This window comes from Ostreococcus tauri, assembly GCF_000214015.3.
Source record: "Ostreococcus tauri WGS project CAID00000000 data, contig chromosome 10, whole genome shotgun sequence".
NCBI lineage: Eukaryota > Viridiplantae > Chlorophyta > Mamiellophyceae > Mamiellales > Bathycoccaceae > Ostreococcus > Ostreococcus tauri.
The window spans coordinates 484,959-505,985 of NC_014435.2; the positions used below are offsets into that span (position 1 = coordinate 484,959).

The 21,027-nt window shown below is 60.8% G+C and overlaps 14 protein-coding genes across 14 annotated transcripts; 8 read left to right on the forward strand and 6 right to left on the reverse strand.

The window, feature by feature from the left end:
- Positions 1-200: 200 nt before the first annotated feature.
- OT_ostta10g02910 (Anaphase-promoting complex, subunit 10/DOC domain) lies at positions 201-965 on the forward strand (the record flags this gene model as incomplete). Its single annotated transcript, XM_003081684.2, has 1 exon — positions 201-965. The coding sequence occupies one exon, from the start codon at positions 201-203 to the stop codon at positions 963-965; it is 765 nt and encodes a 254-aa protein (XP_003081732.2).
- Positions 966-1,096: 131 nt separating this feature from the next.
- Positions 1,097-1,567, reverse strand: OT_ostta10g02920 (Complex 1 LYR protein; the record flags this gene model as incomplete). The annotated part of the gene is made up of 2 exons (XM_022983215.1): positions 1,097-1,385; positions 1,554-1,567. The coding sequence occupies 2 exons, from the start codon at positions 1,565-1,567 to the stop codon at positions 1,097-1,099; spliced, it is 303 nt and encodes a 100-aa protein (XP_022839844.1).
- A 217-nt stretch (positions 1,568-1,784) lies between these two features.
- OT_ostta10g02930 (Nucleotide-binding, alpha-beta plait) lies at positions 1,785-4,454 on the forward strand (the record flags this gene model as incomplete). Its single annotated transcript, XM_022983216.1, has 1 exon — positions 1,785-4,454. One exon carries the CDS (start codon positions 1,785-1,787, stop codon positions 4,452-4,454), a length of 2,670 nt encoding a protein of 889 aa, XP_022839845.1.
- A 128-nt stretch (positions 4,455-4,582) lies between these two features.
- On the forward strand, positions 4,583-6,796 carry OT_ostta10g02940 (Glycoside hydrolase, family 47; the record flags this gene model as incomplete). Its single annotated transcript, XM_003081687.3, has 1 exon — positions 4,583-6,796. The coding sequence occupies one exon, from the start codon at positions 4,583-4,585 to the stop codon at positions 6,794-6,796; it is 2,214 nt and encodes a 737-aa protein (XP_003081735.3).
- A 53-nt stretch (positions 6,797-6,849) lies between these two features.
- Positions 6,850-7,515, reverse strand: OT_ostta10g02950 (PPPDE putative peptidase domain; the record flags this gene model as incomplete). Its single annotated transcript, XM_003081688.2, has 1 exon — positions 6,850-7,515. The coding sequence occupies one exon, from the start codon at positions 7,513-7,515 to the stop codon at positions 6,850-6,852; it is 666 nt and encodes a 221-aa protein (XP_003081736.2).
- A 68-nt stretch (positions 7,516-7,583) lies between these two features.
- On the forward strand, positions 7,584-8,134 carry OT_ostta10g02960 (Adaptor protein complex, sigma subunit; the record flags this gene model as incomplete). The annotated part of the gene is made up of 2 exons (XM_022983217.1): positions 7,584-7,594; positions 7,693-8,134. 2 exons carry the CDS (start codon positions 7,584-7,586, stop codon positions 8,132-8,134), a joined length of 453 nt encoding a protein of 150 aa, XP_022839846.1.
- A 208-nt stretch (positions 8,135-8,342) lies between these two features.
- OT_ostta10g02970 (Thioredoxin, conserved site) lies at positions 8,343-10,106 on the reverse strand (the record flags this gene model as incomplete). Its single annotated transcript, XM_003081691.2, has 1 exon — positions 8,343-10,106. The coding sequence occupies one exon, from the start codon at positions 10,104-10,106 to the stop codon at positions 8,343-8,345; it is 1,764 nt and encodes a 587-aa protein (XP_003081739.2).
- Positions 10,107-10,285: 179 nt separating this feature from the next.
- OT_ostta10g02980 (unnamed product) lies at positions 10,286-10,930 on the reverse strand (the record flags this gene model as incomplete). The annotated part of the gene is made up of 1 exon (XM_022983218.1): positions 10,286-10,930. One exon carries the CDS (start codon positions 10,928-10,930, stop codon positions 10,286-10,288), a length of 645 nt encoding a protein of 214 aa, XP_022839847.1.
- A 314-nt stretch (positions 10,931-11,244) lies between these two features.
- On the forward strand, positions 11,245-12,378 carry OT_ostta10g02990 (Zinc finger, RING/FYVE/PHD-type; the record flags this gene model as incomplete). The annotated part of the gene is made up of 1 exon (XM_003081693.2): positions 11,245-12,378. One exon carries the CDS (start codon positions 11,245-11,247, stop codon positions 12,376-12,378), a length of 1,134 nt encoding a protein of 377 aa, XP_003081741.2.
- A 170-nt stretch (positions 12,379-12,548) lies between these two features.
- On the forward strand, positions 12,549-16,025 carry OT_ostta10g03000 (SNF2-related; the record flags this gene model as incomplete). The annotated part of the gene is made up of 1 exon (XM_003081694.2): positions 12,549-16,025. One exon carries the CDS (start codon positions 12,549-12,551, stop codon positions 16,023-16,025), a length of 3,477 nt encoding a protein of 1,158 aa, XP_003081742.2.
- A 188-nt stretch (positions 16,026-16,213) lies between these two features.
- OT_ostta10g03010 (ATPase, F1 complex beta subunit/V1 complex,C-terminal) lies at positions 16,214-18,076 on the forward strand (the record flags this gene model as incomplete). Its single annotated transcript, XM_022983219.1, has 1 exon — positions 16,214-18,076. The coding sequence occupies one exon, from the start codon at positions 16,214-16,216 to the stop codon at positions 18,074-18,076; it is 1,863 nt and encodes a 620-aa protein (XP_022839848.1).
- A 56-nt stretch (positions 18,077-18,132) lies between these two features.
- OT_ostta10g03020 (Protein of unknown function DUF1802) lies at positions 18,133-18,750 on the reverse strand (the record flags this gene model as incomplete). The annotated part of the gene is made up of 1 exon (XM_003081695.1): positions 18,133-18,750. The coding sequence occupies one exon, from the start codon at positions 18,748-18,750 to the stop codon at positions 18,133-18,135; it is 618 nt and encodes a 205-aa protein (XP_003081743.1).
- Positions 18,751-18,817: 67 nt separating this feature from the next.
- On the forward strand, positions 18,818-20,200 carry OT_ostta10g03030 (PRC-barrel-like; the record flags this gene model as incomplete). Its single annotated transcript, XM_022983221.1, has 1 exon — positions 18,818-20,200. One exon carries the CDS (start codon positions 18,818-18,820, stop codon positions 20,198-20,200), a length of 1,383 nt encoding a protein of 460 aa, XP_022839849.1.
- A 110-nt stretch (positions 20,201-20,310) lies between these two features.
- On the reverse strand, positions 20,311-20,925 carry OT_ostta10g03040 (EF-Hand 1, calcium-binding site; the record flags this gene model as incomplete). The annotated part of the gene is made up of 1 exon (XM_003081698.2): positions 20,311-20,925. One exon carries the CDS (start codon positions 20,923-20,925, stop codon positions 20,311-20,313), a length of 615 nt encoding a protein of 204 aa, XP_003081746.2.
- Between the last annotated feature and the right edge of the window lie 102 nt (positions 20,926-21,027).

The following is a 21,027-nucleotide window of genomic DNA, read 5'->3' on the forward strand; positions in this document are numbered from 1 at the left end:
CGCTCGCGTGCGCGGCGCCCGCGGGGTGGGCGACGCGCGCGCGGCGACGACTCGCGCGAATGCGCGACGATCACGACGAGAGATCGCGACGGATGCTCCGAAGCGACTCCGAGAGCGAGGCCGAGGCGCACGCGGTGCTCGAGCGCGCGTGGGCGCCCGCGCGCGCGCGCGCGTCGACGTCGACGACGGAGGCGCGCGGGATGGATGCTGGCGATGGCGATGGCGATGACGATGATGATGACGACGACGACGACGACGAGGGACGGGCGAGCGAACGGCCGGGGGGAGACGAGGGCGTGGATGACGTGCGTCGACGGGGGGGGGGGCGCCGGCGCGCGCCGACGCCGGGAGAAGGAAGCCGGGCGCGCGCGGCGCGCGTGACGGCGACGACGAGCGACGACGACGACGACGACGACGACGATGACGGCGCGGGCGCGGGACGGACGCGGGCGCGGAAACGTGAGATCGGTGGGTTGGCGGTGTGGAGCGTGGCGAGCGCGAAACCGGGGAACGGGGTGGAGATGTTGAGAGACGACGATTTGGGAACGTTTTGGCAGAGCGACGGAGCGCAGCCGCACGTGGTGAACGCGCAGTTTCAGCATAAAGTTGAGATCTGCGAACTCGCGATGTGGTGCGAGTATAAAATGGATGAGAGTTACACGCCGAGTGTGATCTCCATTCGAGCGGGGGCGTCGTGTCACGATTTGAGAGAGGTTCGATGCGTCGAGTTGGAAAATCCAAACGGTTGGGTGCGCGTGCGGCTTCGAGGCCCCGACGACGCGTCGTACCTCCGAGCGTACTTCGTCCAGATAGCCATCTTAGCGAATCACCAGAACGGGCGGGATACACACGTGCGGCAGATCAAAATTTTCGGCCCGAGGCGAGACCAAGCGCGCGCGCTCGGACGGTCTCTGCAGCTCGATTTGCGCTCGCCCGCGTTTTCGCAATACGCCGGCGTGCGCTAGGACGCCACGATAGCCACGGTCAAAGAAACAATCGTCGTGAACGAGCGCGACGGGTAGAAATCGCGCACGCGCGACGCTCGATACGGTACACGCCTATCATCATATCAATACAACTCCGCAGTCGCGCGCGCTCACTTTGGCTTCGCGTACTCCTCTCTCCCGAAATCAAAAACCATCGACACCCCGCTCGGCGGCTCCGGGTTCCGCGCGTACTTCGACCCCCCGTACATCGTGGGAATGATGTACGGATCCGGGTGCGCGTACGACTCGAGCGTCTTCTCTCCGTCGCTCAACGCGCGTTCGATCGCGCCGCGATCGACCAACGCCGCGTTCGCCGCGAACGCCGCCCGCACGCGATCGCGTTCCTCGTAAAAGATATTACGATCGACGCACCACGACAGGATCGTTCGTAACGTGTGTCTGCGATCGTTCCCGTCGAAGTCAGTCCCTCACCGCGCGCACCGTCGACGTCCGCGCGCGCTAGGGCACGATCGATCCACACCATCGATCCATCCATCCATCCCTCGCGCGCGCGTCCCGCGCGCGTCGTCACCCGCCCAAGTCCTCCGCGCCGCGCACGTCCCGCACCTGTACAGACGCATCGCGCGCGGTCGCGTCGACGCGAGCGCGGTCATGACGATGCGTCTCGACGCGTCGCGCTCTGCCGACGCCCCATCCAGCGCCGCGCTCGAGCGACGGCGTCACCGCGCGCGCGAGCGGTGGACTCGACGTCCCGCGCCCGTCCCGCGCGCGCCCGTCGCACGCGCGCGCGCGCGCGAGCGTCGACGCGGCGACGACGCGACCCGCCGCCGCCGGATGATGGATGCGATGAAAACGACGACGACGGACGACGCGACGCCCGACGGCGGCGCGCGGGCGCGGGAGAACGTCATGGTGTTCGTCCGTAATCTCCCGTACGACGCGGACGACAAGGCGGTGCTCGATGTGTTCAGCGATGCGTTCGGACCGGTGAAGGAGTGTTGGACGGTGGCGGAGCGCGGGACGGGGACGCGGCGGGGGTTCGGATACGTCAAGTTTGCGATTCCGGAGGACGCGCGAGCGGCGGTGGAGGCGAGTGGAACGATTACGTTGAATGGACGGAAATTGGGGGTGTCCATGGCGCGACCGAAGGAGCGAGAGGGGGGCGAGCGGGGCGCGCGGCGGCCGGCGGGCGAGGACGGGACGGCGACGGACGAAAGGAAAGACGATCGAGGCGGAGAGGTCGGGACGGTGAAGACGGAGGGAACGAACGCGCGAGCGAAGACGCAGAGGTCGAAGGCGACGGCGGGCGGGGGGAAAGACGCGCCCAGGACGGTGGTGATTGGAGGGTTGAAACTCGGCGGCGAAATCGAGGGCGTGGACGCGGACGCCGCGAAAGCGCTCGCGAGGAAGGTTGGCGCGGTCAAGAGCTTTATTGAACCGTGTCCGGAGACGGTGATGAAGTCGGCGAAGATTCGCGAGGACGGATGCAAACGCGGAGCTCTGCTAGTGGTGTACAAGGACGAGGCCACCGCGCGCGAGGCGGTGAAGGCGCTTCACGGCCAAGCGCCCAAGTCTAAAAAGCAGAGGAAGAACAAGAAGAACGACGATGAAAATGACGAAACGCCGAAAGAAACGATTTGGGCGCGAACACTCGGTGGTGAGGGGTCGAAACCGAAGCAGTGGCGCGTGATCGTTCGAAACTTATCCTTCAAGGCGACGGAGGCGTCGATTCGCGAGGCGATGAGCGCGGCGGGTTTCGTGTGGGACGTCAACGTTCCTAAAGACTTTCACGACAAGCCCAAGGGGTTCGCTTTCGTGACTTACACGAGTAAGGCGGACTCGGATAAAGCGGTGAGCGATTGTAACGGCGTGAGCATTGAGGGGAGACAAGTCGCGGTGGACATCGCGTTGGCGAAATCCAAGTTTCGTGAGGAACAAGACGCCGCGGCGAACAACGCGACAGAAGACAAGGATAACGACAAGGATGGTGCGAGTGATGAAGATTTAGACGATGGGAGCGACAGCGATGGGTCTGACGACTCCGATTCTTCCTCGTCGTCCTCATCGTCGAGCGAAAAAGACGAAGAGACTCGCGACAAGAGCATGGTCTCACGCTTGCTCGGTAAGATGATATCCAAGGATCAGCCTCCGAATAAGGTGGCCGCACCGAAGAAGGCGGAGAAGAAAGCGGCAGCGGTGACCGAGGCCAAGGCCGACGGTGTGGAGCCGGCGTGGCAGGGTAAGAAGGGTGTCGACATGCAATCTGGCGACGCGGTCGAGAACGCGACCGTCTTCGTCAGAAATCTCCCGCTCGAGGCGACGTGGCAACAGCTCAAGGAAAAGATGGAAAAATTTGGCAAGGTGAAGAGTTGTCGAGTGGTCAAGGATAAGACCACGGGTAAGCACGTTGGGAACGCTTTCGTGGACTTTACGAACCCCGATTCGGCGAATGCAGCCGTGGAGGCGGGCGCCCAGGAGAGCGCTGGCATTTTTGTCGCCGGTCGTCCGATCACGGTCGCCTTAGCGCTCTCCAAGACAGAGGCACAAGACATGATGGCTAGGCAAGGCTCGAAATATCGTAACGCGAACAAACACAGAGATAATAGGAATCTCTATCTCGCGAGCGAGGGCGATATTCACGAGGCTTCCGCGGCGGCGGATGGCGTGAGCAAGAGCGACATTGAAAAACGACGAAGGGCAAACGAAGAGCGCCAGCTCAAGCTGAAGAATCCAAACTTTTTCGTCTCGCGGACTCGTCTTTCGGTGCGTAACATCCCTCCGGAGATGGATTCCAAGACTCTTAAAAAGATGTTCATCGAGGCGGTGCAGAAGCGCGCAACGCACGCGGCGCCGAAAGTCATGCACGCCAAGTTGTTGTACGACTCGGAAAGAATGGACGAGAACGGAAAGCCAAAAAATAAAGGCATTGGTTTCGTCGAATTTTCAGAGCACGAACATGCTCTCACGGCGCTGCGCGCGTTGAACAACAACCCGGACGCGTTCACCAGAGCTCGACGTCCCATCGTCGAGTTCGCGATTGAAGACGCCAGAGCTGTGCGCAAACTCGAGCTCAAGGCCAAGCGACGGGACGAGATTACCAAAAAGCGCAGCGAAGAGGGCGACAAGCCTCGCGGTGCCGAGCAAGCGGCCAAGCGCGTCGCCGCCAAGGAGAAGAGATCGGGCGAAGGTCCGATGAAGAAGCGACTCCGAGATGGCGACCAAGACAAGCCTCACGCGAGGCCAAATCGAGACACCGACACCGAACCTCGCGCGAAGAAGGGCAAGTCCAAGCGTGAAGACGCCAAATCCAACGCGGCGAGCAAATTGCAACAGCGCGCCGCCGCGGCGCAAAAGCGTGAACGCCGAGATGAGCGTCCGAGTCTGAACGATGAAGCGCCGGGCAGACGTAAAAAGCACATCGCAGAGAAGCGCGACCGCACCGACGACCTCATCGACGCCTATTTCTCCAAAGACTCCGGCACCGGCGGTCTCAAATCTTGGCTCTGATAGACCACATCTACTGTAAAGAATGATTTTTCCTAGCCCGAACGCTTTCATCCGATCCATCCGCACCGCTCGGCCCACGCTCCGTCCCGCTTGAGACCGCAGACCGCGCCGCGCGCGGTCCACCCACCATGCCCCGCCGAGGCGCCCGCGTCTTCGCGGCGCTCGTCGCGGTCTTTATGACCGTCGCCGTGCCCTCAAAAGCGTCCGGTGCGCCGAGTAAGATCCCGGCAAGTCTGTCCCGGAAGGAAATCATCGAAATGCGAGACGAAGTGAAGTCAATGTTCTTCTCCACGCTCGACGCGTATGTGACGCACGCGTACCCCCTGGACGAGCTCCGTCCGATGACGTGTGAGGGCGTGAACGGATTCGGGAGCTCGGAGGGATTTGCGGTGACACTCGTGGACGCCCTAGATGCCATCGCGACGTTAGGGAATAAGACGGCGTTCGAGCGTTCGGTACGGAAGGTGATCGAACACCTCGATTTCGACGTCGACGCGCACGTGAGCGTGTTCGAGATGAACATCAGGGTATTGGGGGGGCTACTGAGCGCGCACATGCTGGCGAGCGACGAGGCAACGGGATTTAAGCTCGATTGGTACGACGGCGAGTTGTTGGAGTTGGCGAGAGAGTTGGGAGAGGCGTTCATGCCGGCGTTCGACACGCCGACGGGGATACCGTACGGGGCGATAAATTTGAGATACGGCGTGGAGGTGAATGAGACGACGGTGACGAGTACCGCGGCCGGGGGATCATTGATTTTAGAGTTTGGAATGCTCTCCGAGTTGACGGGGGACCCGAAGTTCATGCGCGCGGCGGAGACCTCACTCGAGGCACTTTGGGAGCGACGGAGCGATATTGGACTCGTCGGGGCGCACATTGACATTGTAAGTGGGTTTTGGACGCAAGCCGAGGCGAGCGTAGGAGCGGGGATCGACAGTTTCTACGAGTATCTGTTAAAGTCGTACATGCTGTTTGGCAACGAGAGGCATTTAGCCATTTTTGAAGAGGCGTACGCCGCGATCGAGGCGCACGTGCGCGTGGCTCCGTGGTATTTAGAGTCGGGGATGGCGACGGGAAATATCATCACGTCAAGATACGACTCGCTCATGTCATTTTGGCCAGGGCTCCAAACGTTGTACGGCGACATCGAGACAGCGACGACGACGCACGACGCCTTTTTTCAGGTTTGGAAGCACTACGGTTTCACCCCGGAGGGTTTTGACGTACACGTAGGCTCGGCGATTCCCGGTCAAAAGCCGTACCCACTTCGCCCCGAGCTCATTGAAAGCACGTATTTATTGTACAAGGCGACGGGCGACGTGAGCTACATCTCGTGCGGACGTGATTTCCTCGCGAGTCTGAGACTTCTAAAGACCAAGTGTGGCTACGCCCACATGAGAGACGTGGTGACGCAAAAGTTGGAGGACAAGATGGAGAGTTTCTTCCTCGCCGAGACGCTCAAGTATCTATACTTGCTCTTCGATGCGGCACTTGACAGGGAAAACATCATCGATGGCGGCCCGTATCCGTATATCTTCACGACCGAGGCACACATCTTTCCTCTGAAACTGACCATCGACGCGAAGGATGATCGTGTACAACACTCAACGCCGAGACTCGCCACGGCCGCGGTTTCCTTCATGCGATCCTTCTTAAGGGGTGGGGTGACGATGATGAAAAAGTTTGGCGAGGAGGGGACGCACAAATCGGAGAAATTTTGTGCGTACCATTCGTTACTCTGGCAGATTGGTCTCACGCGCGCGCCCGAGCGTCCACATAATCTCACCGAGCGCCTTCACTCGCTCACTGGGCGACCGAACGGCGTGCACTCGAAGAGAAACAGCGTGCACGAATTTTTCAGCCGCATGAAGCGACAGGACCAGACGTTGTTCGTGCGCGTCGGCGTACGTTCTCTCATCTCTGGCGCTGATCAAGCAGCGGTGGCGAAGCGGTTAGCAGTCATGCTCGAGCGCACGCACGATTCCCTTCGCGCGATATCGAAAGAGCACTTCGGCGGTACAACGTGCGCCAAGCTCAATAACTTCCGTTTGGCATCGTCAGAAGGAACGAATGAAAATGATTCATTAGATTTCGAGTTCCGGACGAATATTCCTTTCAACTTGGCCAACGTTTGTGTCAGCAAGGCGATAATGCGCGCGATTAACTTGATGATGCACACGTACGCGAACGAGATCGGAAGCGTGTGGGACGATCCAGTGTCACAAATGTCGTACATTCCCGTTACCGAGTGGAATGACGGTTCCGGCTCGACGAAAGAGCAGGAAGACGACGTCGAAGAAACGGACGAGACGGAATCGGACGAGGACGTCTCCTCAAACTAGACTGGAAACTAGATTACAACGCTTATGTAAAGTAGCGAACCGTAGCGACTAACTCACTTCATCTCCTCCACCGGATTCACCGCGAGCAACTGGACCTCCTCCGCATCCTCTTCGTCTTCGGTGTCCGACCCCTCGTCTCCCGTCGCCGCCGGCAGCGTCCGCAAATCGCCCACGAGGCTCGTCGGCAGCAGACACGGCGCGTACTCCCTCGCCAAGCACCCAATCGTCGCCAACCGATTCACGTATCCCGGAATCATCTTCCCCGTCAACCGCATCACCATCGCCTCCGTGAACGAGTTACAATTCCGCTTCAACAAATCGTACGACGTCCCCGGCCACGCCGCGCGCAACTCATCGATCGCCTCGCCCACCTCCTCCCGCGTCATGTCGATCCTTCCCATCTCGATCGTCTCCCGGTACGTCGCCGGCATCGGCGCCTTCATCGGCGCCACGTCGAACACCCCCGTGATCCCTCGCACGTCGTGGTATCCGAACGCGTACTCGCGTTCCAACACCTCGCACCCACTGTGATGGATTCCCAAGCCACACATTCGCGCCGCGGCGTGCATCGCGTCGTCACCCGTGAGGTCGTACACGTGCACGCGCACCGTGATCGGCGCCGAGGCATCGGCCCACGCGCTCGCGGTCGGGGACGACGGCGACGCGGGCATGGACGCGTCGACGTGTGCCATTCGCGGGCGCAGAATGTGTCTCTCCATGGATGAGAGAATGGGACGACGCGACATTCATCTCCACGCCCGCGCCACCGCGCGCGACGCGAACGTCGATGGGAATCAGGTGCGCGAGGCGAACGACGACGACGACGACGACGACGCGACGGACGCGCGAGACGGGACTGACGACGACGCGCGTGAACGCACCGAATGGATGGGTAGATTCATGCTGCTGGTGAATAAACTCGGACAGACGCGACTGGCGCGGTACTACGACGGCACGCCGACGGAACGAAGCGCGCGGAATCAGTTGGAGGGTGAGATCGTGCGACGATGCCTGGCGAGAGGGGCGAAAGAGTGCTCGTTCGTGGAACATAGGGAGTTTAAGTTGGCGTACCGGCGGTACGCGTCGCTGTTTTTCATCGTCGGATGCGACGGAGAGGAGAATGAGCTGGCGATGTTGGAGTTCGCGCACTGCGCGGTGGAGACGCTGGATCGACACTTTGGGAACGTGTGCGAGTTGGACATCATGATGCATTTGGATAAGGTGCACTGCATCTTGGAGGAGATGGTGATGTGCGGGGAAATTGTGGAGACGAATAAGCTGTTGGTGACGCAGGAGGCGTGTAAACAGATCGATGTGCAAGAGAAGGGGTATCCATAGTGATGAGAATGTTTTGTTGTACATGGGAGTAGTGTGTGTCGACGGCGCGCGCTACGGTCCGTGATCAACGTCGAGGCGAACGAGTCGGTCATCGCAGTCCTCCTCGCGCGCGCGACGAGAGTTCTTTGGGGGGTACCGGATTCGTTGAATAGAGTATTTTACACGTGTAACTAATTATCTAGCGGGTTCGTTGTACAGCGCGCAGAGCTCACGCCAACTTGTCGAAGGATGGCGTCTTGGATAAATCCGACGCGAGCGGCGATCTGCTTCGAGGCTGTCGACGCGCATCAAAGAGACCGACGACGCCCGCCTTGACACCCATGAAGATTATGAAGGCGAACATGAAGAAATATCGCGTGCTCATCCAGAAGATGTCGTACACGCTCTCGCCTCGCTCGCCCAGATGGAGCGCTCGGCGCTTTCGCTTGGTCTCGTCACGGTACCTCGATTGATCGTCGATGAAGGGCGCGAGGAAATCCGCCTTCTTCGTCGCTGTCTTCATGTCAAGCGGGCGTCGAAAACCGTCGCCAAGGTAGTGTACAGTTAGGAATTGCGATACGTGCACCTCGTCCCAAGAGTCCTCCCCGCCGGCGCTGCGCGAGTAACACGACTGGCAGAGACTCTTTGTCGGGAACTGAACCTTTGGATGGGACGGGTCTCCCTTGTTCAACACCCCACCGACGCGCCCACCGTTTAGGGTCTTATCCGACGCGTTCGCCTCCTCCCGTGCGAGTCGCGCGTTCACGAGGTTGTGCGCGTTCCACAGCCAAATCGCCGCCCCGTCGGCGCGATCGACGTATGCGTCGAAACCAGTCTCCGGATTTTCGATGAGTGACAAAAAGTGCGCTCGACACTCCTCACACGGGAAAAAGACACGAATCCATCCCTCAAGTGCGTTAATAAACTCCGCGTTGGAGACTTTTGACAGAGGTACGCGCACCGATATCGCATGCAAGAGCGTCCACAACCCACACGTGTATCCTCGCATGCCCTCGACGCTACCCTTGCAATCGGTCCATCTGGGAACAATCGTCCCCGCAGTCCCGCGCGCGATCCCGCACACGTGCACGTTCGCGGAGAGCGCTATTCGAATTTCATCAGTCGATCGCGACCCGTCCTCGGGCCAACGCTCGTCTAGAGAGGTCAACACGTTGGTCAATCCGCGATAACACGGCTCGAGCGGATGCGCTTTGGACGCGAGCCCGATAAAGTTCGCGAAAGCCTTTCGTGCCTCCGATGTGGATACAAATACCGCCTCCGAAGTCATCTGCGCGTACATCTCCACCGTCGCTCGCTCTATGTCCGCCGTGCTCGCAAACTCGCTGATCACCACCTTGGACCCGTCCGCGTTCACAATTTCTCGACGACTCTCCATTGCCTTTCGTCGCTCCAAGTCGCCCGTCGGCCTCTTCTCTCCCGAAAGTGCACGAGCGTACGTCGTACCCAACTCACCATCCACGAATCTCACCAGATCGTCCGTTTCGTAAGGCTTTCCTTCGTACTTCTTCACATCCTTCGATCGTCGCTCGGCGAACGCGCTCGGCGCTCCGAACAAAACCGTCGGATACCGATGCGCCCCGAACGCCGAGCACAATCCCCCTTCCCTTTCGCAGTTCACCGCGTACGACACCACGCTCTCCTTCACCAATCTCGCCGCTTCCGCGTACTTCGGAGCGAAGTGTTGACAATGCGGACACCACGGAAGGTAAAACTCAACCAGAACCGCCTCGGCGCCGCTCTCCCCGACGTCGCTCAGAGATTTCGAATCTAAAACCTTCACGTCCGTCGATCCCGGACCCGCGGGCGCGGAAGACGTGAGCTTTGTCGCGTGAAACCGACCGTCGACGCGCACTGGGAGCGCGCATCCGAGCGTCGCGAGGGCGAGCGCGCGGATGATCCAAGTCTTTGACGAAAAACCAACATCTTGTGTCTTTCGTCGCGCGACGCGCGCGTGGTTCCGTAAACGCGTCATAAATCGCGTCGAGACGGGCCACCACGCGTCACCTTTGGTCGCACGAACGTGCTCGGCCGCGCTCGGAAACGTTGCGAGGCGATGAGTGTGGATGTGATCAGAGGCGGCTCGGCGGTCGGCGCGCGCGAGTCGGGAATAATTTTTACATCGACCGCGACGCGTCCGCAACGCTCGGGTGATTACGAATCGGTGGAGACGCGTCGACATCGCGCGAACGCGCGCATGGCGGCGCCGAGACCGGCGACGACGGTTCGTGAACCGACGCTCGGAAGGCGCGCCGTGGCGGCGCTCGCGTCTCGCACGCGCCGGGCGGGCGCGAGCAAGGCGTCGCGCATCGATCGCGCGGCGTTCGCTCGCGCCGTGGCGATGGCGTGTTCCGAAGGTTCTCGATCCTCATCGGGCACGTCGCCGGCATCGCACGTCATGGCGTCCGCGCTAGACTCCGTCTCGCCGCTCGCCAGATATTTAGCCAACTCGCTCGCGCTCACCTTGAGCTCCTCCTCGTCCACCCCGGAGCTCGCATCCTCGACTAAAACCTCGGGTACGTCGAACACGTCGCCCTTACGCACGTACTCCACGTCGAAACCGGCGAGATCGGCGAGTAATCGAATCGCCGCGGGCGGCGCGCTCTCGACGACCGGGACGCCGCCCGAAGCCACCTCGCCGACCGCGATCGCCGCGCGCACCGCCTCGCCCATGTCCTCGAACGCCACGAACGCGTTCAATGGAATGCCCTCGCTCGATCGCGAGGACGTCGCGTAGAGCGATTCCGTGGGTTCGTCCAGGTCGAACACCAGGACGTACACCGCGCGCGACGAAGACATCTCTGGTGACTCTGCACCCGCCGCTCGACGAACCATCGCGCCTCTGCTCGACGAAACCGCGGTCACGCGTCCGGACGTCGACGGTCGTTCGCGCGCGCGCGTTGAACCCATCTGAGGCGCGCACGATCGCGACATTCCGCCGTTTTAAGTGCCAGGTGTCGGAAAGAATGCAGAACCAAATGCGTCGCGGAATGACGACACAAACGCGCGCGCTCGACCAAGGGAGCGTTGAAAAACGCGTGAGACGGACGTAAGAATATTCGTGCGATTCGACGGACCGCGCGAGGAGATTTAATTCGCGCGAACCGCGAAGGATGAGCGCGCCAATCATCAATCCGGTGTTCATCGTCTACGGAGTGGTCCTCGCGCGCGCGGTGTACGATCGGCACGGCGCTCGATTGGCCGCAGAATACGACGCGCTGTCCAGACGTTTGTCCAGGTTCTCGCGGAGGCAAGCGAGTCGCATGCGGGGCGCGTTGTTCGATCGAAGAGGCGAGCGGGCGGTGGAGGACGCGTTACGCGACCTGGCGGACGTGAACGGCGCGTTGGCGAAGATGAGCAGAGAGCTCGGATTGGGTGATCTCGGTGGGAACGAGCGATTTCGATGTCAGCTGGTCGTTCGTGAGCGCGCGCCTAGCTGGGTGCCGATGTTTGCGCGACGCGCGATGTGCGAGTGCGGCGTGGACATCGAGCGCGTGCCGGCGAGCGAGGTCGACGTCGCGGTCGCGAGCACGAGCGACCGAGAGCAAAACCGCGGTGGAAGATGGCTTCGCGCGGCGTACGGGTACGTGGCTCAGGACGGTGGCGCGGCAGTGAGTTCGGTGAGCGGCGCGGCAGACGCCGATGACGGGTACGAGATGGTGCACGTCATACGACACGCGACGTTCGACGAGTTCTACGGCTCGCTCAAACCGTTGATTCAGCAATTGGTGGTTGATTTCGAGGCCGAGCTTCGCGGGGCACACGTCGGCGCGCAGCATTCGAACGACGCGGAAGCCGTCGCGGCACCCGGCAATTTGGACGAAGAGGACGAGGACAACATATGTTCCATATGCATGGACGCTCGCTTGCGCGTCGTCGTCAACTGCGGACACGCGTTCTGCGACGAGTGCCACACGCGTTGGTTGCGTGTCTCCATGACGTGTCCGGTGTGTCGCGCCGCACTTCCTCGCGAGACACCCGGCGAATCCGACGCCTCTTTCGCGCTCGTTGATTATGACGACGTCAGAGAAGTCCTTGGCCACGGAGCGCGACGAAACGTCCACGAAATCGCCCACGAATGGCGCCAAGACATTTCTAGTCGAACGACGGAGGAGATCGAGAGCGATTTACGACATCGCGCCGCGCTCCTCGCCGAGCGCATCGGCTGCTTGCCGCCGGCTGCCGAGCGCCGAGACGCCTTCGCCTCGCTCGTCGACGCCGCGCGCGCCGTCGCCGCGATCTCTTAGTCACGCATCACTTAGTCACGCGTTGTATCGACGCCTCGTCCTCTTCGTTTCCATCCAGATGGCCAAACTCTGCGTTTCACCAAAAGGTGCCCGCATTCGCGGCATCCGTCCCGCTCGCGCGTCACACACACTCCACCATTCCGCGCGTCTCGCGCGGTATATCGTCCGTCATGGACGACGTTCTCGACGTGGACGACGACGCGTTCGACGTCGAGCTCGCTGACGTGGAAGTAGACCTCATAGCGCGTCAACGGAGGGAATCGAACGCGTTTTCTCGTCCAGAGTCGAGTTCACCGCATTCGAATCCAGTGACGAATCCATCGACGACGACGACGACGAAGCGACCGCGCGCGAGACCGCACGTGTGGATGGACGTCGTGCGCGATAACGTCGTGCGTGTGTCGTGCTCGCACGAGCGATTGCGAGCGGGATTCGCGGGGAAGTTGTACGCGGCGGTGGATGGGTTCGCCGTCGCGACGCCGGCGACGCCGGACGACGCCGAGGCGGGCGCGGCGTGGGACGTACCGATGCGGCTGGCGAAGAAGGTTCGAGACGCGCTGTGTGCCATGAATGCGTTTGAGCGCGGGTATTCCAGGGCGTTGCGGAAGAACGTGGCGATGGGGGCGCCGCCGGCGAGGACGGCGGAGTACGCGAGCGCGCCGCCGGGATATTGCGGAGTGACGAAACGTGGCGGAGAGGAGGACGAGGAAAAGGCGCGCGTAGAGGTCGATCGGAGGTTTGGTACGATCGCAGGTAACATCAGAAGAGCGTTGTATCCATTCCAGGAGACGGGGGTGAAGTTTGCGATCCGAAGGAACGGACGCGCGCTCATAGCGGATCAGATGGGCGTCGGGAAGACGCTTCAAGCGATCGCCGTAGCGGACGCGTATCGAGACGCGGGGCCACTCTTGGTGATTGTTCCGGCGGCGATGCGATTCGTGTGGGCGGACGAGATCGAGCGCTGGTTGACTGACGTCACGCCGAGGCAGTTGAGCGTGATATTCGGCAGCGGTGATAAGTTTCTCCTAGAAAAGTTGGCCAAGGAAAGTCGAGAGGCGAACTCGGCGGCGGCGACTACGGGCCGTCGCGTCGTCGTATCTTCGTATCACATGTTAGCGCCGCTCTTTGACGAGTTCTTGGAGGTGAAGTGGGGATGTGTGATAGCGGATGAAAGTCACAATATGCACGTCAGCAAGAGCTTCAATGGATCAGAGACGAAGATGACGGAGACGGCTTGGAAGTTGATAAAAAAAGCAAAGTACGCGGTACTCACGACGGGAACGCCGTCGCTCACCAAGCCGTTCGACATGTTCTACCAAATCGATGCGCTCCGACCTGGAATGTTGGGTCAGACGAAATGGGAGTTCGCCGAGTACTACTGTGACGTGAAGTTTGATATGAAAGGTCGATCGGACGTCTCCGGCGGTTCGCGCTTACTCGAGCTTCGCTCTCTGCTCACGCACACGACGATGATTCGTAGACTGAAGAAGGACGTCATGGGCGACTTACCGCCAAAACGGCGACAAGTCGTGCCGATCGACATCGATCAATCTATTGCTAGGGTGGGCGGACCGAAGATTTGGGCAAAGATAGCAAAGGCGGCAAGAGCTCCGCGCGACGAAATGTCGTACGGCGAAGAAGACGATAATATTTTGGACGAAGATGAACGCGACGACGTGGAGTACGTTCTGAACGCAAAGTTATGCAATCTCGAAAAGGGCCGCCGCGTGAGCGTGTCCCAAATCGTCGGTATGCTGAAAATTGCCCCAATCATCGATTGGCTTGAGAGCGATCTCCTGAGGGACGACTCGATGCAATTCGTAATCTTCGCGCACCATCAAGCTGTGCTGGACGCCATCGAACGCGATGTGTGCATGTGCCTCGAGAAACAGAATCGCGGTACCTACGTTCGTATCGACGGCTCGACGCCGTCGGATGAACGAAAGGTGCTGGTCGATAAATTCCGCGAGGGTGCCGCCGTCGGCGCTGACGGAGTTGTCAGCGTGCGCATCGCCCTGCTTTCCGTCAAAGCCGCGGGGACTGGGTTGGACTTTTCCACAGCCTCGTGCGTCGTGTTCGCGGAGCTCCCCGACGATGCTTCACTGTTAGAGCAGGCAGAGGCTCGAGTACATCGGCGAGGTAACGATAGCGGGGTGAATGTGTACTTTCTGTGCGCTCGTGGTGGAGCGTGTTCGCATGATGAAGATCGATGGCAACGCCTGGAGAGTCAACTGGACGTGTGTAAGGAGGCCATCGATGGCGACGACGCGCGAGTGGGATTGGACGTGTCGGCTTATGGGGCATCAATTGAGCTCGAGGCAACAAAGAAGAGCGTGTTCTCGAAAAGTGTCGTCGTCGAATCGTCCACGGTAAAAGATCCGACTTTATCTCCGAGTCGCGTCGAAACCAAACAAGCGACTCCGCTTCAGCTGTGGTTCGAAGTCAGCGCAACGAGCGGGCGCTTACACGCGCACGCAAGCGCGGACGGTTCGGAACCGCTCCACGTGAGCGTCAGTCGATCGCAATTGACTCGCGCGCTCGCTTCCGCCAAGTACGCGAAGGAGCTGCCCGAACCGTTCTCGAGCAATCCGGCCGCTGTCGCCGCGGCGTTGGATTTCTCCAACACGTGGAACGCGATGACGGCGAGAGACAGGAACTCTATACTCGCTCGACAACAACCGTGTCGCGCTAACGAGCTAAACGAGGTCGCCGAAGCTCTGAACTCCAAGGCCGCGACGGCAGCGACGGGATCGACGAGTCGGCACAGTCGATTGGTTCCTTTGCCGAAAGACGCCGACTGGTGCACCGTGCTTGTGTCGGACATAGCGCAAAGAAACCGAGCGAATTATGAGATGCGTGTGCCGTGTCGGTTCGTTCCGGGAACGACGAGGCGCGCGCTTCTGTGCGTCAACTGCGTGGACGAACTTGATCGCGTGTTTTCGGATAGGATCCGACGCGTCGACTTGTTTTGCGGCGAAGAGTGTCTACGAGCGTACGATCAAGGCATGAGCTCCTCAGCGCTTCGTCGTGCGCTCTTCGAAATCGAGCGCGGCGTATGCGTCGAGTGCGGTCTTGACTGCGAAAAGCTTGTCAAACACGTTCGCGTGTTCAAGAGTAGGATGAAGCGCGTCAAGGAAATTTTGCGTCTCGCGCCTGCATTCGAAAAGCGCGGGAATAAGGCGCTCCTCTCTCGTCTTGCGGAGAAGCCCTCAGGCGGACGCGCGTGGGAGTGCGACCATAAAGTCGCCGTGTTCGAGGGCGGTGGTGGGTGCACGGTAGAAAACGCACAGACGCTATGCGTAATCTGCCACTCGAAGAAGACCAAGGAGCAGGCGAAGCAGCGCGCAGCCAAGCGTAAGCGCGACGCCGAGCTCGCCGCGGCACGAAACGCTCGCCCGATAACTGCGCTCGTCGACTCGGACGACTCCGAGGACGACGTTAGCATCGACAATCTCGCGCCGCCGCCGACCTCGAGGAAACCCCAAGCCCCGGCACAGACGGACATTCGAGACTTCACCGTCGTGCGACCGCTCGCCAGCGATTCGGACGACGACGACGACGACGACGACAGTCTCGCCGAACTCATCGTCCCCGCGTTCTCGTCCAAGAGGCCCATCGTCGGTCACGGGCTCGCTCTCCCGCCTTAGCGCCCATTTTCGTGTAACATCACGCGTCATCGACGCGCGTCCGTCGTCGCTCGCCTCTCCGTCGCGCCCGCTCCATGACGCTCGCCCCTGGGATCTCACTGGAGAACCAATGAAAACATCAGATCGCCGCGCACGTCGCCCCTCCGTACCCGACCGAACCCGTCCGTCCCCCCCCCGCGACGAACGACATGTCGTTCTCGCGAACGGACGGTGAGACCGCTGAGAACCTCCTCGGGAGCGTCAAGAAAGTCTCCGGTCCCGTCGTTTTGGCTGAAAACATGCACGGCGCCGCGATGTACGAACTCGTGCGCGTCGGTGGGGATAAATTGATCGGTGAGATCATTCGTCTGGAGCGGGACACGGCGACGATTCAGTGCTACGAAGAAACGAGCGGTCTCGCGGTCGGAGACCCGGTGGAGCGGACGATGAAGCCGCTGAGCGTGGATTTAGGTCCGGGGGCGTTGGAGAACATCTTTGATGGGATTCAACGACCGTTGACGACGATCGCGGCGCGAAGTGGAGATTGTTTCATCCCGCGTGGAGTGGACGTGCCGGCGCTGGATGAGAGCAAGCTTTGGGAGTTTGTGAGCTCGAGAAGTGGGTTCAAGGTTGGCGATCACGTGAGCGGAGGCGACATCTTCGGGAGAGTGCAGGAGAATTCGTTGATGGAGCATCGGATGATGGTGCCGCCGAACGCGAAGGGTAGGGTGACGTACATTGCCCCGGATGGTTCGTATGACGTGAACGAAAAGGTTATCGAGATTGAGTTCGGTGGGGTGGTGAAGGAGTTTTCGATGAAGCAGCAGTGGCCGGTGCGCGCGCCGAGGCCAGTGGCGGAGAAGTTGGCGGCGGATTATCCGTTGTTGACGGGGCAGCGTGTCTTGGACGTGATGTTTCCGTCCGTTCGCGGAGGGACATGCGCAATTCCGGGGGCTTTCGGGTGCGGGAAGACGGTGATCTCCCAGGCGTTGTCCAAGTATTCCAACTCGGACGGGATCATTTACGTCGGGTGCGGTGAACGTGGGAACGAGATGGCGGAGGTCTTGTACGATTTCCCCGAGCTTACGATGACGATGCCCGACGGTCGGGAAGAGTCAATCATGAAGCGCACGACGCTCGTGGCCAACACGTCTAACATGCCCGTCGCCGCGCGGGAGGCTTCGATTTACACCGGGATCACGCTCGCCGAGTACTTCCGAGACCAAGGCTATAACTTCTCCATGATGGCCGACTCCACGTCTCGGTGGGCCGAGGCTTTGCGGGAGATCTCCGGTCGTCTCGCGGAAATGCCTGCGGACAGCGGTTACCCGGCGTACCTCGGCGCTCGCCTCGCGAGCTTTTACGAGCGCGCCGGTCGCGTACGATGCCTCGGGAGCCCGAACAGAGAAGGCTCCGTCACTGTCGTCGGCGCGGTGTCGCCGCCGGGTGGGGACTTCTCCGATCCCGTCACCTCCGCGACGCTCGGGATCGTTCAAGTTTTCTGGGGCCTGGACAAGAAGCTCGCTCAGCGAAAGCACTTTCCTTCGGTGAACTGGTTGATTTCATATTCCAAATACAGCAATGCACTGGAGCCGTTTTACGACAAAACCGATCCGGAGTTCGTGCAGCTTCGCGTTGTCGCGCGAGAAGTCTTACAAAAAGAAGACGAATTGAACGAGATCGTGCAGCTTGTCGGGAAGGATTCGCTCGCCGAGTCGGATAAGGTGACGCTCGAGACGGCGAAGTTCTTGAAGGAAGATTTCTTGCAGCAAAACTCCTTCACCGAGTACGATAAATACTGTCCATTTTACAAATCCATTGGGATGCTGCGAAACATGATTCGTTTCCACACCCTCGCAACCGCCGCTGTCGAGCGCGCGGCGACGACGACCGACGGTCCGAAGATGACGTTCAACGTCATCCGAACGCGCATGAGTGAGCTGATGTATAGAATCGCGAGCATGAAGTTTGAGGATCCAAAGGATGGCGAAGACGCCATTCGCGCTCGCTTCTCCGAGCTCGAGCAAGACATCGTCTCCGCCTTCCGCGCGCTCGAGGATGAATTCAGATGATCACGATAGTACGTACATTAGCTCTCACCATTATAAAACACACACGATTTGGCAACTTACGCGTTGGTGACGTCGATCTCCGTCGCACCGAGCGCCGCGAGATCGCGACCGAGCGCGGATGATTTCTCCGCAAATTCCTCATCCGATAGCACCGCTCGAACATTCGCGGGACGCCACGAATCGATATTAATCCACGATTTACACCCTCCGTACCTCTGTTCATCCGGCGGTAGCGTCAAGGCGTCGGCAACTTCGTACGCGCGCAACTCCACCACCGTGACCTCGTTCGACGGCTTGAAATTCGCCCTCTTCGCAAACAAATCTTTCGGCCACCCACTACTCTCGCTAAACAAAGCGAAGCACGCCTCAGCCGACGACGCCGGGACCCGCCACGCCCTGGTAGCCGTCGCCGTCAATCGCATCGACACGCTCTCGCCCGCCTTCATGTCCCCCGCGCGCGTCCCCTCCGGCGCCCCCGCGACGTCGGCGTGGAAATTCGTGGGAAACAAAGCGAAGTGACGTCTCTCCAGCCTGAACGCGCCCTTCGCGTCGCGCACTCCACCCTTTCGAGCGATCGCGATGTGTTCACCCGTCATCAACGCGTCGCAGATTAACGACCACTCCTTCAACGCCACGTCCACCGCGGGCGCGTCCGCGGACGCCCGCGCGCGCATCCATCGTCGCGCGCCGCGACCGACGCCGCGCACCGCGCGCGCGGGCGACGGCGTCGACGCCGAGCGCATGGAGATGCGTTACTCACTGACGCTCGAGCGCATGTCACACGCCCTCTTCGCGTGGTTACGACGCGCGAGCGGCACCGCGCGCGTCGTCGAGACGCCCGAGGATTGTTACGACGGTGAGGTACTGTACCGCGCGTTCGAGCGCGCGGTGCGAGGGACAGAGGACGCGGAAACCGAGGATGAAGAGGTGGATTTCATTCAAAAGCTCTCGGGACAGCTCACAAAGGAAGGCGTGCGCGACGGCACGGCGGCGCTGAGAGCGCGCGACGCGAGAGGGACGATGCGATTGGTACGCGAGATGTACGCGGAGTCGCTGCGACGGCGTATATCGGCGTTCGCGGTGGATCGGGAACGGGCGGGGGGGGAGACGGCGGATTTCGCGCGCGCGAGCCCGCGAGCGAGAGCGAAGCGGGAAGAACGGGCGACGGCGACGACGACGACGCGAACGTCGGGTGAATTTGAGGTGGAGGAGAACGACTTCGAGGATGGCGACTTCGAGGATGGCGAAGCGGATATGGAGGAGGACGTGGACGCGGCGGACGAACTGGACATGACGCACGACTGGTTGACGTTGGCGTCGCCGTCGCCGCGCGGATCGAATCGCGATCGAACGTCGCCGGCCTCGTCGCCGTCACCGCGCTCGGCGTTCGTGAGCGCGGCGGATATGCTTCGTGAGTTGAATCTGAACCAAGGCGTCCGGAGCGGTCGGGAGCCGAAGACGCTCACGAGGACGCCGCCGCCAGTGCCGAAGACGCTTCGATTATGGAAATCAGAGTCGCCCATAGATCGCTCGAGGAAGTCGCTCAAGTGGGAGATCATCTTCGATGAAGATGAATCAAAGACGATGAGGCGGCTGGTCCCATCCTCTGACGAGCGAGGCGGAGGCACGTCGACGAGGTCGCGTTTACAGGTCGCCGCGGAGCGTCGAGGCCGACTTACGTGGTCGTCCAAGCGAAGTCCGCGAACACACAGCGCGTCATCGCCCGAGCGTCGTAGAAGCGACGTCGGCGTTGCGCCGTGTTACGTACCCGCTCGTGCGCCGTCGAACAAGCGCATCATTCGAAGCGCTCTTCGATCGCTCCTCGGACCGCCGGATATGAGTGAGGCGTGCGCCAGAGCCGTGCGAGCCGTCGACTCGTGTGAGCACTCGACAATCGTGTTACTGCTAAAGGACATCGTTCCGCGCAAACTTCGTGGCGTGTACGCCGTCGTCGCCGAGGATGCGCTCGTGAAGATTTATGGTTCCGGTCCCGAGTTCATCGAGACGGCTGAATCCAGCTCCGTCGCAGAGTTGCTCAAATACGACACCGTTTCGACCACGTTCGAGTGTTTACCCGGAAATAGCCTCACCCCAACCGTGACTGCGATCACCCTCGCGCGTTAACGATTGCGTCTAGTTGTAAGATTACGTATTGACAGCGAACAATACGCGAGAGTGGACGGTTGACATCGAGCTAAAAGGTGGGAGTCGGCGCGAATGTCTTGTGACTTTCGTTACAAGCCTAACGCGAGAGGAAACGCGCCTAGGAAACATCCAATCGTGACCCCGGTGGTCGCACCCACGATCTTGGCCAATCGCACCGACGTCGACGCGCGCTGGACCTTGTTCAGAGCGGGCATACCGAACCCGAGCCTATCCGCGAAGGCTTCGATTTTGCTCGAAAGCCCGATGCCGACAATGTCGCTCACCGTGTTCCCGCACGCCGCCGCGGCCATGGTGCTCAGACCAAGACCGACCCCGAGAGAGGTCTCGATGCTCTCCCCAGCCAAAATCATCACCGAGTTATCCATAAATCCGAACCCTATGAACGGCACCGCGCTATTCAGCGCCACCGCGCGAAACTGGGCCAACGCGAGCGTCGCCCGTCCCGCTCCCGTCTCCACACCCTCTCGTGTGCTCCCGTCTCGACTCAACGCCATCATAAACTCCCGCTCATCCACCATACCGTCTTCGTTCGCGTCCATGCTCTCGAACACCTCGCTCGCGCCGCCGCCTCTGTTTTCCAACAACGCCGCCGCCGCCGCCCCGCGCACCGTCGCGTCCTCCAGCACCGCCTTCCGCACGATCGCCGCCCGCTCTCCCGCGTCCAACGTCCGCAGCATCTCCATTACCGACGTCATCCCTCCCGTTCGTCCCTCGCCCGTCGTCGAGCCGAACGAACGCGCGCGCACCGCGTCGCTCGTCGATGACTTGTCATCATTCGCCAACCA